This window comes from Trichosurus vulpecula, chromosome 8, assembly GCF_011100635.1.
Source record: "Trichosurus vulpecula isolate mTriVul1 chromosome 8, mTriVul1.pri, whole genome shotgun sequence".
In the NCBI taxonomy this organism is placed as follows: Eukaryota; Metazoa; Chordata; class Mammalia; order Diprotodontia; family Phalangeridae; genus Trichosurus; species Trichosurus vulpecula.
In genome coordinates, this window is record NC_050580.1 from 221,347,672 (window position 1) to 221,359,090 (window position 11,419).

Below are 11,419 nucleotides of genomic sequence, written 5' to 3' on the forward strand. Positions count from 1 at the left end.
CCCCTCAATAGTAGTTTCTCGCCTCTGGGATTACCTCCGATCTATCTTGCGTACGTCATGTACACCCAAAGTGATTTACACGGTATCTCCCCCGCTGGCCTGCAAGCCCCTTTGGGGGTCGTTTTTTGCCCGTCTCTATATCCCTAGTACTTAGCACCGCGCCCGGCGCTTTGGAAGCGTTTGCTTAATAAACGCCTGCTTACTGCAGGGATTTCTGGGTGTAAAAAGCCACCCGCCCGCCGGGGACTCGCAGGCCTGCGTAGTCTTTGTGATGCATTAACCTTTTCCAGCCCCGAGGCTTTTATTTTCCCTTCCTCAGAAACACAATGTAAGTGAAACCCCGTTGCTGGGGAAACTTGACTCCCCACCGGCCTTTTAGGGCTCAAGTTTTAGAGACCATTAACTATTTACGAGTAGCCGTGAGGCGATGCATCGAGTGGTCACAGGCGCGGACCGTCCGGGCGCGGTCACTTTCATTTTTTAAAAGCCCTCGATTCTCTCCCTTCCCCGAGTCCGGCCCCTGAATCAGACGCTCAGTTTCAGAGCTGGAAGTCATTTAATCGTCCACAACACCCGCCCCTCCCACTGTACAGATGGGAAAACTGAGGCCCAGAGAGGTTAAGTGACCTAAGGTGACACATTTAGTAAGGTTTTGAACCCAGTCCCTTTCATTCCAGATGGGGGGGGGGGGACCGTGGAGGGTGGGGGTGGAATCTTTGGGCAAGCCTCTTACCCTATTTGGAACAGATTCATAACGTTATTGGGCGGGTAATTGTAAAAGCACTTCGCAAACCTTAAAAGCGCCACAGAGAGCAACCAATACCAGTGAGACAATTAGTATTATTACCGCACCACCCTTTCTGGCGGGGGGGAGGGGAGGGGGAATGCGGGGGAATGGGGCAGGGGGAGGGGACGTCCCCGGCTGCCTCGGCGCTTCCTCACCCCTCGGAGCCGCTGGAATTTTCCACAGTCACCAAATAAGGGTAACCAGCGCCCGAGCGCGCGCCCTCTGCGCGCTTAACCGTGACATCTGCCATCGGACTCAGCTTTCCAGAAGGACCGCGGACACCGCCCCCCCGAGGCTCTCCCCCCTTTCTGCTGGTCGGGTCCAGGCACCCGCGCACCCGCCCCACCTCCGCCTGTCGTCCCCTCCCCGCCCCTCACTCCTTTCCGAGCAGCCCCAAGCCCCGTCAGCAGCCCGTGGGTACCGGGCTCCGCTCACTCGCTGCACCCCCTGCCAATCAAGCGAACGTCGGGCGACCCCGCCTTTGGGCCGCTTGGAGGCGGTGGAAAAGAGCCTGGACTGGTGGGGTCGCGAGCCCAACGCCCCTCCCCAGACCCGTCCCGACAGCGCGAGACTCGGACTACCAGGCCCGCCGGGGAAGGAGGGCGGGGCGCGCGGGGGGGGTCGGGGTGGGTTGGGGCGGGGGGCTCATTTGCATAACGGACGCCTTCCTGCCTCCTCGCGCCGGCTCAAGTCCCGCCCCACGCCCTGCTTGAAATCTGTTGGGCCACCGGCCCATCACTCCGGCCGAGGAAAGCCTGTGGCACCGGCTGGAAGGGTTTGTGCGGGCGGGCCCGGGAGTAGATTGGTCCTGGAGGCGGTGGGAGGTGGTTATAAAAGCGGGGGCGACGGGGGGTGCGGCCGGGAGAGCCGAGGCCGGCGCGGAGGGTGTCGCGGTGTGGGGGGCGCGGAGGGCAGCCCGGTCTCCGACCGTTGACGCCGCGGTTTCTCATCGCCCGTTGTCTCCCGTCCCCTTTGCTCTCTTTCAGTCAGGATGTCTGCGCGGGGCCCCGCCATCGGGATTGACCTGGGCACCACTTACTCGTGCGTGGGCGTTTTCCAGCACGGGAAAGTGGAGATCATCGCCAACGACCAGGGCAACCGCACCACCCCGAGCTATGTGGCCTTCACGGACACCGAGCGCCTCATCGGCGACGCCGCCAAGAACCAGGTGGCCATGAACCCCACCAACACCATCTTCGACGCCAAGCGGCTCATCGGGCGCAAGTTTGAAGACGCGACGGTGCAGTCGGACATGAAACACTGGCCATTCCGGGTGGTGAGCGAGGGCGGGAAGCCGAAAGTGCAGGTGGAGTACAAGGGGGAGATTAAGACCTTTTTCCCGGAGGAGATCTCCTCCATGGTCCTGACGAAGATGAAGGAGATCGCCGAGGCTTATCTGGGCGGGAAGGTGCAGAGCGCAGTCATCACGGTCCCGGCCTATTTCAACGACTCGCAGCGCCAGGCCACCAAGGACGCCGGCACCATCACCGGCCTCAACGTCCTGCGGATCATCAACGAGCCCACGGCCGCGGCCATCGCCTACGGCCTGGACAAAAAAGGGAGCGCGGGGGGAGAGAAGAACGTGCTGATCTTTGACCTGGGGGGCGGCACGTTCGATGTGTCCATCCTGACCATCGAGGACGGCATCTTCGAGGTGAAGTCGACGGCCGGCGACACCCACCTGGGCGGGGAGGACTTTGACAACCGCATGGTGAGCCACCTGGCTGAAGAGTTCAAGCGCAAGCACAAGAAAGACATCGGCCCCAACAAGCGAGCGGTGCGGCGCCTCCGGACCGCCTGCGAGCGGGCGAAGCGCACCCTGAGCTCCTCCACTCAAGCCAGCATTGAAATCGACTCACTCTATGAGGGCGTGGACTTCTACACGTCCATCACCCGAGCCCGATTCGAGGAGCTCAACGCCGACCTCTTCCGCGGGACCTTGGAGCCGGTAGAGAAAGCCCTAAGAGATGCCAAGCTGGACAAGGGACAGATCCAGGAGATTGTGCTGGTGGGCGGTTCCACTCGTATCCCCAAGATCCAGAAGCTGCTGCAAGATTTCTTCAATGGTAAGGAGCTGAACAAGAGCATAAACCCTGATGAGGCTGTAGCGTATGGAGCGGCTGTTCAAGCGGCGATTCTTATCGGAGACAAATCGGAGAATGTGCAGGACCTCCTCCTACTTGATGTTACTCCGCTGTCATTGGGCATTGAAACCGCAGGTGGAGTGATGACTCCCTTGATTAAGAGAAACACCACTATTCCCACTAAGCAGACCCAGACCTTCACGACTTACTCCGACAACCAGAGCAGTGTCTTAGTGCAGGTGTACGAGGGAGAAAGGGCAATGACCAAGGACAATAACCTGCTCGGCAAGTTCGACCTTACAGGTATCCCTCCGGCTCCCCGTGGGGTGCCCCAAATCGAGGTAACTTTTGACATAGACGCCAATGGCATTCTCAATGTCACTGCAGCAGACAAAAGCACCGGCAAAGAGAACAAAATTACCATAACTAATGACAAAGGCCGTCTAAGCAAAGACGATATTGACCGGATGGTACAAGAGGCAGAAAGATACAAGTCAGAAGATGAAGCAAATCGTGATAGAGTTGCTGCTAAAAACGCAGTGGAGTCATATACCTACAACATAAAGCAGACGGTCGAAGACGAGAAACTGAGGGGCAAGATAAGCGAACAGGACAAGAACAAGATCCTGGACAAGTGTCAAGAAGTGATAAGCTGGCTAGACCGAAACCAAATGGCAGAAAAAGATGAGTTTGAACACAAGCAGAGAGAGCTTGAAAGAGTCTGCAATCCTATCATCAGCAAACTTTACCAAGGAGGACCGGGTGGAGGCGGTTCGGGTGCCTCTGGGGGACCAACCATTGAAGAAGTGGACTAAAACATGCACTCCCAGTCAACAGCAAACCTTTACCATTCTCTACACGTTATTTTTTTTTTCGTTTATACTTTAAAGTGTCAGTGCCAAGTACAAAGTTTATTGAAGAAAATCTTAGCCTGCTGTATGCATATGAAAAGCAAAGGTACAACAACTTAGTTTAGTAAAGGTTAGTTCTAAAGATTGTTTATTTAAAAAAACTAATGTTCAGGGTTTGTCTTTAATGCATTTTGTGTGTTTGCTAACTTGAGCATTTTTTGTTAACACTTACAGTTTGTGCATGAAGATTTTGTTTGGGGAGGAAAAAACACCTATAAAAAAACCGTTTTCCCACCTGTCCTATGGAAGCTTTGGTAACAATAAAATATTGAGAAGCTTAACCTGCTTATTTTTTATGTACTGTTGTTTTTAAGATTCGATTCGTTAGCTTAAAAAATGTTTCTTAAGTTTGTAAGAACAATTTACAATCTTAATAATGAATGCCTTAAATAATTATTAGATACTAGTTGACAAGTTGTCAATTATTGTAAAAAGCAAAACTGGTCTCAAAATAACTATCTGATGCTCTCAAATATTTGTGTGATTTTGCTGCCTTGTTAGACAACAAATCTGATAAAAGCTTTTGGTTACTCTTGAAGAGGTTAAAACTTGATATAGGAGGGCCTTGGGAAGAAGGTGGTTTAAAGAGAACAGAGCTTTAAATAATTGCCTATGTATATGTAACTTGGTGTGGTGGTGTAAAATCTAACAATTTGTATAGCTGTCAGATCAGCCGACTGACATAAGTTACCAAAATCCAAAGGGGAAACTGGGGAAACTTTCTCAGTATATAAATCTAGATGGGGCCTTTGGATGCCCTCTTAAGAACTTCTAGGACATAATTGTAAGATGAACACACTACCCTTTGAAGAGGTCCCTCAGTAGAAACCAGAAGTGGAAATAAGTTGTTTTAAATATGTGTGAGTACACAAAACTTGGCTACCAGCACACTTAACTGAACTGGGAGTGATGGACTAAAACCATGATTTCTAATGTTCAGGTATACCAAATTTGTAAAAACCTGGGGTGGGGGTAGCTTTTCCAATACAGAAATTACTGACCTTTTGGAGCAAAATTTCATAAAGATCGTAGTGCTAGAGTGAGAAGGGACCTTGGCTATCTAGTCCCACCTTATCATTTTTCAGTTGAGGAAACAGGCCCAGGGGAGTAGTAACTTGGCCAACGTGTTTTGTAAGTATTAAGAGGGTTGTACACACTCACTACAGCTCTTAAAATAGGGTGGGGTAAAAATATCTGCTTTATAAATCAGACAAAGTGGCATCCTTTTAAAATTAAAAGATCACAACTCCCTTTTAGCACCTGCCAATCAGACTTCACTAATTTGCCATTAAAACTACATATATTGTTTTTATGTTTAATGTTTCTCTAAAGACCACAGAAGTCCTTAAAATGTATACAGAATTTATAACAGAAAACTGGTTTGAGAAGTCCAGAATTATAGAGGTAAGATCACTATAACTTTTGACCAAAATTTAATAATATTCAACACTTGGGCTATTTATAGTCTCTCCTTGGGAGGGAGGAAGAGAGGGAAGGGTTAGGAAGGTATTTACAGTTACATAAAATTGCCTTTAAATTTCTCAAGTTGAGAAAGCAAAGCTATGTTTGGGGGGAAATGGTTAACCTAATCTGTTCCACTATCCTTTAGACATTTTGACAATTTTTTCCAACTTGAGTTTGCTTTATATATTTGTAGTAGTAACATCAAGAAAGCAAGATTTAAATTTCCTATGTTCTATCTTTTAATGTGAAGGATCATAGAGCACTGGAATTAAGGAGCCTTAGAGGTAATATAATCTACAGATGAGGGAACTGATGATACCTAAAAGGAAAAAAGTGATTTGCCCAAGATATACAACACTTCTGTCAGAGCTGGAACCCTAGACCTCAGTCTCTAGAGTCCAATAAGCCTCCAGAGCCCAAGTATACTTTCCCCTCTCATGTTATGTGTTAAATGATAGAACAAGGGATGGCTTCTGTCCAATTTTAAAATCTGCATAGGAACACAAGGTTTTGCCAGTGATCCTCTTAACAACAACAAAAACAAAAAAATCTTAAATTTTAGAGAAATGCAAGTAACCCTATTTCCTTTTGAAAAACTAAAACATCCAGGATTTGAAAATCATAACTCCACTTAGTAGAGTTGGTGTTAATTCAGGGGAAAGCCTTCATGTGAGAAAAAAGGGCGTGTGAATGATTGAAAAAAAATTCATCAAAACTGCCCAGAAAATAAACCAACTGGGTGAGTCAGGATCTTCCTGAAAGGAAAACATGTAGAACTCTCGTTATTGATATATAATCTACCCCTCTTCTTTAATTTACTCTTTAAAAGTGTTTGCATTTTAGGCCCTTTTTTTGGGTGTTATTTAAAACTTAATAGTATCTAATATAAGGATGATTTGTCTTAAGCCTATCTAATGGTATTTACATACTGAAGTGCCTTGTTACAAGACGGTCTCTTGGCTTAGACCCTAGTCTTAAAGCAAGTTTTCAAGGATATTAGTGTTCTTGCATTCTGCAACTTTAAAAATGATTTGTAAAATGCTGCCTCTTCTCCTATTTCTGTTTTTTTTTATTTGGATTTGAGTTTTAGCCCCAACATTTGCTTACCTGTAAAATGGGGTTACTTGTAATACTAATCTCAGTTCTGAAGAAATGACCCATGAAAATCTTAAAACACTATATAAATTGGAGCTGATGATATCATTTGCATTTTGCCAAATGGGGATATTGAGATTGGGGATCATTTGAAAATCTATGGAGTCATAAAGTGAAGAGCTAAGACTCAACCTTAAAGCTGTTTTGCTTTAGCTTTCCTGTAGTTATTTAACCTGAAAATTAAATGCAACGAACACAGGAGGACGAGCTAACTCCACCTCCCCCCTCCCTTTGTTTTCAACCAGGGAGACTTTAATAAGCAGATTACTAAGGGAAAGTCATCTAAACAGCCAGTTAATGTTTCCATCAAGCAGCTTGTACCAGCAAACCAAAGTTGTCCTTGGCTTTATCTAGTATTTTTAAGTGGTAGTCAAAAAAGTACCAAGAGGAAGATATTTCAAATTTCCTAATCACTTCAAGGTTTGTAAAGCCTCATAACAACCTTGTGAGCTTATGTTCCCATTTTGCAGATGATGAAACAGGTGAAATAACTTGCCCGGGGTCATATAGCTAACAGGTATCATAGCTAGCATTTGAACCCAGACTGCCTAAATTACCAATCCAGCACTCTTTAAACTGCCACACGGCCTCCTATATTTTAAGATACAGTTTCAATTATTAGCATCCTTTGTGCCTTGGGAAAAAATTAGAGGGGCAAGTGTCATGTAGAATGATCAAAATAAAGTTTAAAAAAATGAAAAGCATATTGGAATGAAAATCCTATGCTTAGTATAGCAGACAACATGCAAACTATCTACACCTTATGTAGCTTCCTAATAGCATATTTGTCTTAGAGTGTTATATTTTTAATGTATATTTTTTCTAAGGGTAGTGGCCATCTTTTGTAGACTCTAAGGTTTGAGTGAAGAGGGTCTCTGAGAAGCTTAGTAGAACAATAATTGAACTTGGGCCCATCAATTTTTTCTCTCATTTGGTAATACACATTATATAGGCAATGCATAAAAATGGTCATAAATACTATTGAGTAAAAATAGTATTTAAATGTTTACATTTCAACTCCTATAAAGGAACAAGAGGTCCTAATGAACCAATTAGGGATACCAGTCACACTTTTAAATTTGTGTCATTGATAGCTTGAGAGATTGGGAAAGTATCTTGACCACACAGATTGATGCTCTGAGACTCAAGTACAGGACCTGTAAATTATTCATCTGTTCTAAAATTGTGGTGTTTATAAGTCCAATTCTAGGATACAACCTCAAAAACCAAGATGCAGTTGAATCCAGTGATCCTATAGCAGTCCTCACATTTCTAGTCAACATATATACTTGGTAATTCAGAAAACTGCTAAGGATGATAGACAAGCCTCGATTCCTCTGGGTTTTGATCTTTTCATATACTGAATAAAAATGAAGGGTTATACTAGAAGACCTCTACTGTCCAAATAAATGCATGATATGCTTCTGGTTTAGGCTGAGCAGCAGAGTAACATTACAAACAAATGGTTCCTTTCCCTTTAATCATCTTGCTGTGAAAATGTGGGTGGAATATTTTAAAGGGCTATGCATCAAACCACTTCTATTGAATAAAGAATCACATTCCTTAGAGATATGGAAGAGTATGAAAATGAGACCAAATCCATATCTTGGTCTTTATCTTTGCAGTAGTAGAGTTTGGTAATAATTTGGGATAGGAGGGAATTTCAATTATGTGTTCTGTATTTTTTTTGCTCTGGCCTTTTTTAAGCAGATAAAAGTTCTTGACCATATCTCATCCACCCCAGTAGGGACCAGGTTTTCAAGCCTTTAGTGGAGAATTGGTTTTACAGGGTAACAAAGTAAATTCGTCCTTGAATTCAGCATTGTTGTTCAGTTCAGTCTTGTCCGACTGGACATGGCTCCGTGGACCACAGCACACCAGTACTATCCATGGAGTTTTCATGGCAGATACTGGAGTGGTTTGCCATTTCCTTTCCCAGAATTTAGCATCACCCTTATCAACATCTTATGTATTGATACGTAGTACAGTTTTAAGTGAGCTAACAAGTCATTCTCCTGAGGCATAGAATTCTAAGATTGCAAAAGTATCTGGATATACAAACCCATGATATATAAATGTGTGCATAAAGAGCAGGAAAACAAATTCAATTCTATTCCTAACAATGAAATTGTTAAGATAATGTTGGAAAAGTCAATACAGTATACATTTAGAATTATTATCCATAAGGAGTCTTATTAATTTAGAGCATTAATATGTATTTTGGGATAAGGACAAGGATAATGGCACTGGATGAGGAGTCAGGAAGACCAGAGTTCAAATCCTAGCTCAGATCCTACCTGTGTGACCGAGCCTGGGCAAGTCACTTAACTTCTATTAACTCATCTGTAAAGTGTGGATTACAGCATCTGCCTCTCAATTTTGTCTTGAGGATAGTGAGATTTTTCCTTCAGCTTAATTAGAGTGTATGTTTTGCTCTTCCCCCTCCCCCCAACATACTTTAAGAAAACCCAAATTTTGAAAACAAATTAGAATTCATTCCAAAGGGTTCTACTTTATTAAATCAGTCATCTTCCTTTATACACAGTGTAGGATTAAATGCTGTGGGGATAGACAGAAGTGTAAGAAATAAGCTTCTTTTAGAACATTTAAAAATCTAACAGATTCTGCTTATATAGCTTCTTCGTTATGATAAGTTACAATGGCAGTAAATTAATAAGGCATTGTAGATGTTTAGTCTTTACACCTATTGATTTGTGTGTTTACCCAAGTTTCTTATCAGTTTCACTAGCCTTGAGAATGTGACAGGTTTTTGTGAAAGTTAGAAATCCTTCTGAAGGTAACCTGACTACACACTATGAGGAAGATTCTGAATATTTATCTATGGTCTCTAGGAAAACTCGACCATGTTATTCTGGGTTATAAGTAGTGAGGTCTTCCTGTTTTGATTGATGTCTAACTCACCCCTTGGTCAATTCAGACCCAACAAATCCAGGAATGTCTTGTGAATGTTACTAGGTTGTCAATCTGCCCTAAATTCCCCCAGAGAAAATGCTTTGCTCTAAATCCAAGTCCTTCAAAACAAAAGGCACTAATTGATTACTGAACTGAATGAGTTTCTCATAGCCCCGGGGAAGGGCAGATACCTTTGTAGTGAGTTAGTGAGCCTCAAAAAGAGGTGGGGGTGGGTGGAGAAGGAGGATTCTAAGGCCCTAGAAAAGTTAACTTAGTACAGGGAACACTTTCGTATACTGGGGATAGGGCCACCCATCTTTTGGTCCACCTACTAGTGATTTTGCTTCATGACTTAGTTGACCCAGGAAGTCTGTATAATGCTTATATTTACTATATATTTAATCTTGTTAGGTAATGGTGGAGTGGGGAGAGGAGCACACAAAAGAACCACCTGCTAACATCATGCTAACACATTTCTATTTATCTTGATTTAGGATTCAACATTCCCCTTCCCAATTGTTACCCTAATTCCCAGAAGTTTAAAAGGTTTCTTGTACATCCAAAAAAAAAATTATTCAGCAATGGGGGAGGGAAAGAAGAAAAATAATGTCCACCCACGGGACAGAGGAATGAGCAATGAGGAGTCTCCCCTTCAAATACTGTCTTTGTGCGACCTTGGCAAGCCCCTTAACCTCTTTGAGCCTCACTTTCCTTATGTAAAACAAGGGTTTGGATCAGATAGTCTTTGAAGTCCCTTCTGGCTCTACCTGTATGATCTTATGAATTAAAATTTAAGAATTAGAGTAGCTTAAGCAAGGAAGACAGAAAATAGACTATTGTTTCTGAATCCTAACAAGTAGAAACGTTAACTTTCCAGTTGCTTAAGTTAGATGAATGATCCACCTAAACTTCCCAAAAACATATCCTTTAGAGAAAAATATAAGGTTCAAAACTCAAAAACTGTTCAGAACAATTACATGTCAAGTCTAATGGATTATTAGTCATGCTTCCGAAAAGGATCTTTTGCTAACAAGTCAAAGTAGGCCCTCTTACTATTAAAAATTAGGAGTCTTACATTTAACCCATGAATGCATGGGTAAATTCAATTCCAATAGGGATAAACCACCTTAGAATAAACATAACATCGTGTGAATCTTGGAATAGAAAAAAATTGCTTTTAGAAACTTCAAAACACTGAGTTTCCATCTGTCACCATACTACACTGCAGCAATGCCCCCTTTAAAGTTTTCAGAGAAATAAAACTGGGAAATTTTTGATCTAGTGAAGTTCACAGACGCCCAAAGCTATGTCCTGTTCTACATTCTTAATGTTAAAATGCCTCCTGTGGCATATATAAATAGTTCTACCCGCTGAAAGGTAGGTCAATTTCTTCTGAAGTGTTGTTGGAGGAAAAAAGTGAATGTTTCCCCCTTACCTATGTGAAAGTGATGAAGAGGAGGAAATTTGGAAAAAGTCCCATTCAATCTCTAGAAATAAACTCTAAGGGTTTTCTTTTGAAAGGGCTAAGGCAGAAATTATGCATGTATTCTAGTCCTCCACTATTTTTCCAAGACACCGAAGAAAGAGAAGAAACATAATGGAAATGTCTAATTGCAACATGACAAGATGTTTTTCTAAGGGCGGTACACCAAACCGGCTTCATCTGAAAATCCTCCATTGTGTATTTTGTCTTGCGATTCTGTATACTAAGTCCTGAGGTGGGGGTTGTTTAAAAGTGGGGGGGGGGCGGGAATTTGAAAACACAGTAGAGGAATATATTTTATTATTTACAAAGTACCTTCACATACATTTTCCTTACAACACCCCGGCGAACTGGGCGAGCTCCAGGAGCAGTGTACTCCCTTTTTAGAGAGGGACCACCCGACTTCTGGGAGGTGACTAAGTCCGTAAGGGACAGAGCCCTCCCTGCAGGATCCAAACCCGGGTGTGTTCCGAACGCGGCCAGGCAGCGGCTGGTGGGGGCTGCAGGTAGAACATAGAGGAGGCATTCTCTGAACCCGGCATATCATGATGGTGTCTCTGTGACGACTCTCCACCCCACGTCTTCTATGTAAGAAGCTGAGTTCACAGCAGCGTCCTGAAGC

At 43.8% G+C, this 11,419-nt stretch overlaps 1 protein-coding gene across 1 annotated transcript; it reads left to right on the forward strand.

Annotated features, from left to right (window-relative positions):
- The first annotated feature begins 824 nt into the window (after positions 1-824).
- On the forward strand, positions 825-4,255 carry HSPA2 (heat shock protein family A (Hsp70) member 2). The gene is made up of 2 exons (XM_036735102.1): positions 825-1,562; positions 1,774-4,255. Exon 2 carries the CDS (start codon positions 1,779-1,781, stop codon positions 3,684-3,686), a length of 1,908 nt encoding a protein of 635 aa, XP_036590997.1. The 5' UTR covers positions 825-1,562; positions 1,774-1,778; the 3' UTR covers positions 3,687-4,255.
- Positions 4,256-11,419: the final 7,164 nt, after the last annotated feature.

Excerpts from the sequence above, each read along its gene's own strand:
- HSPA2 (XM_036735102.1), top strand. The coding sequence starts at position 1,779 with ATGTCTGCGCGGGGCCCCGCCATCGGGATTGACCTGGGCACCACTTAC.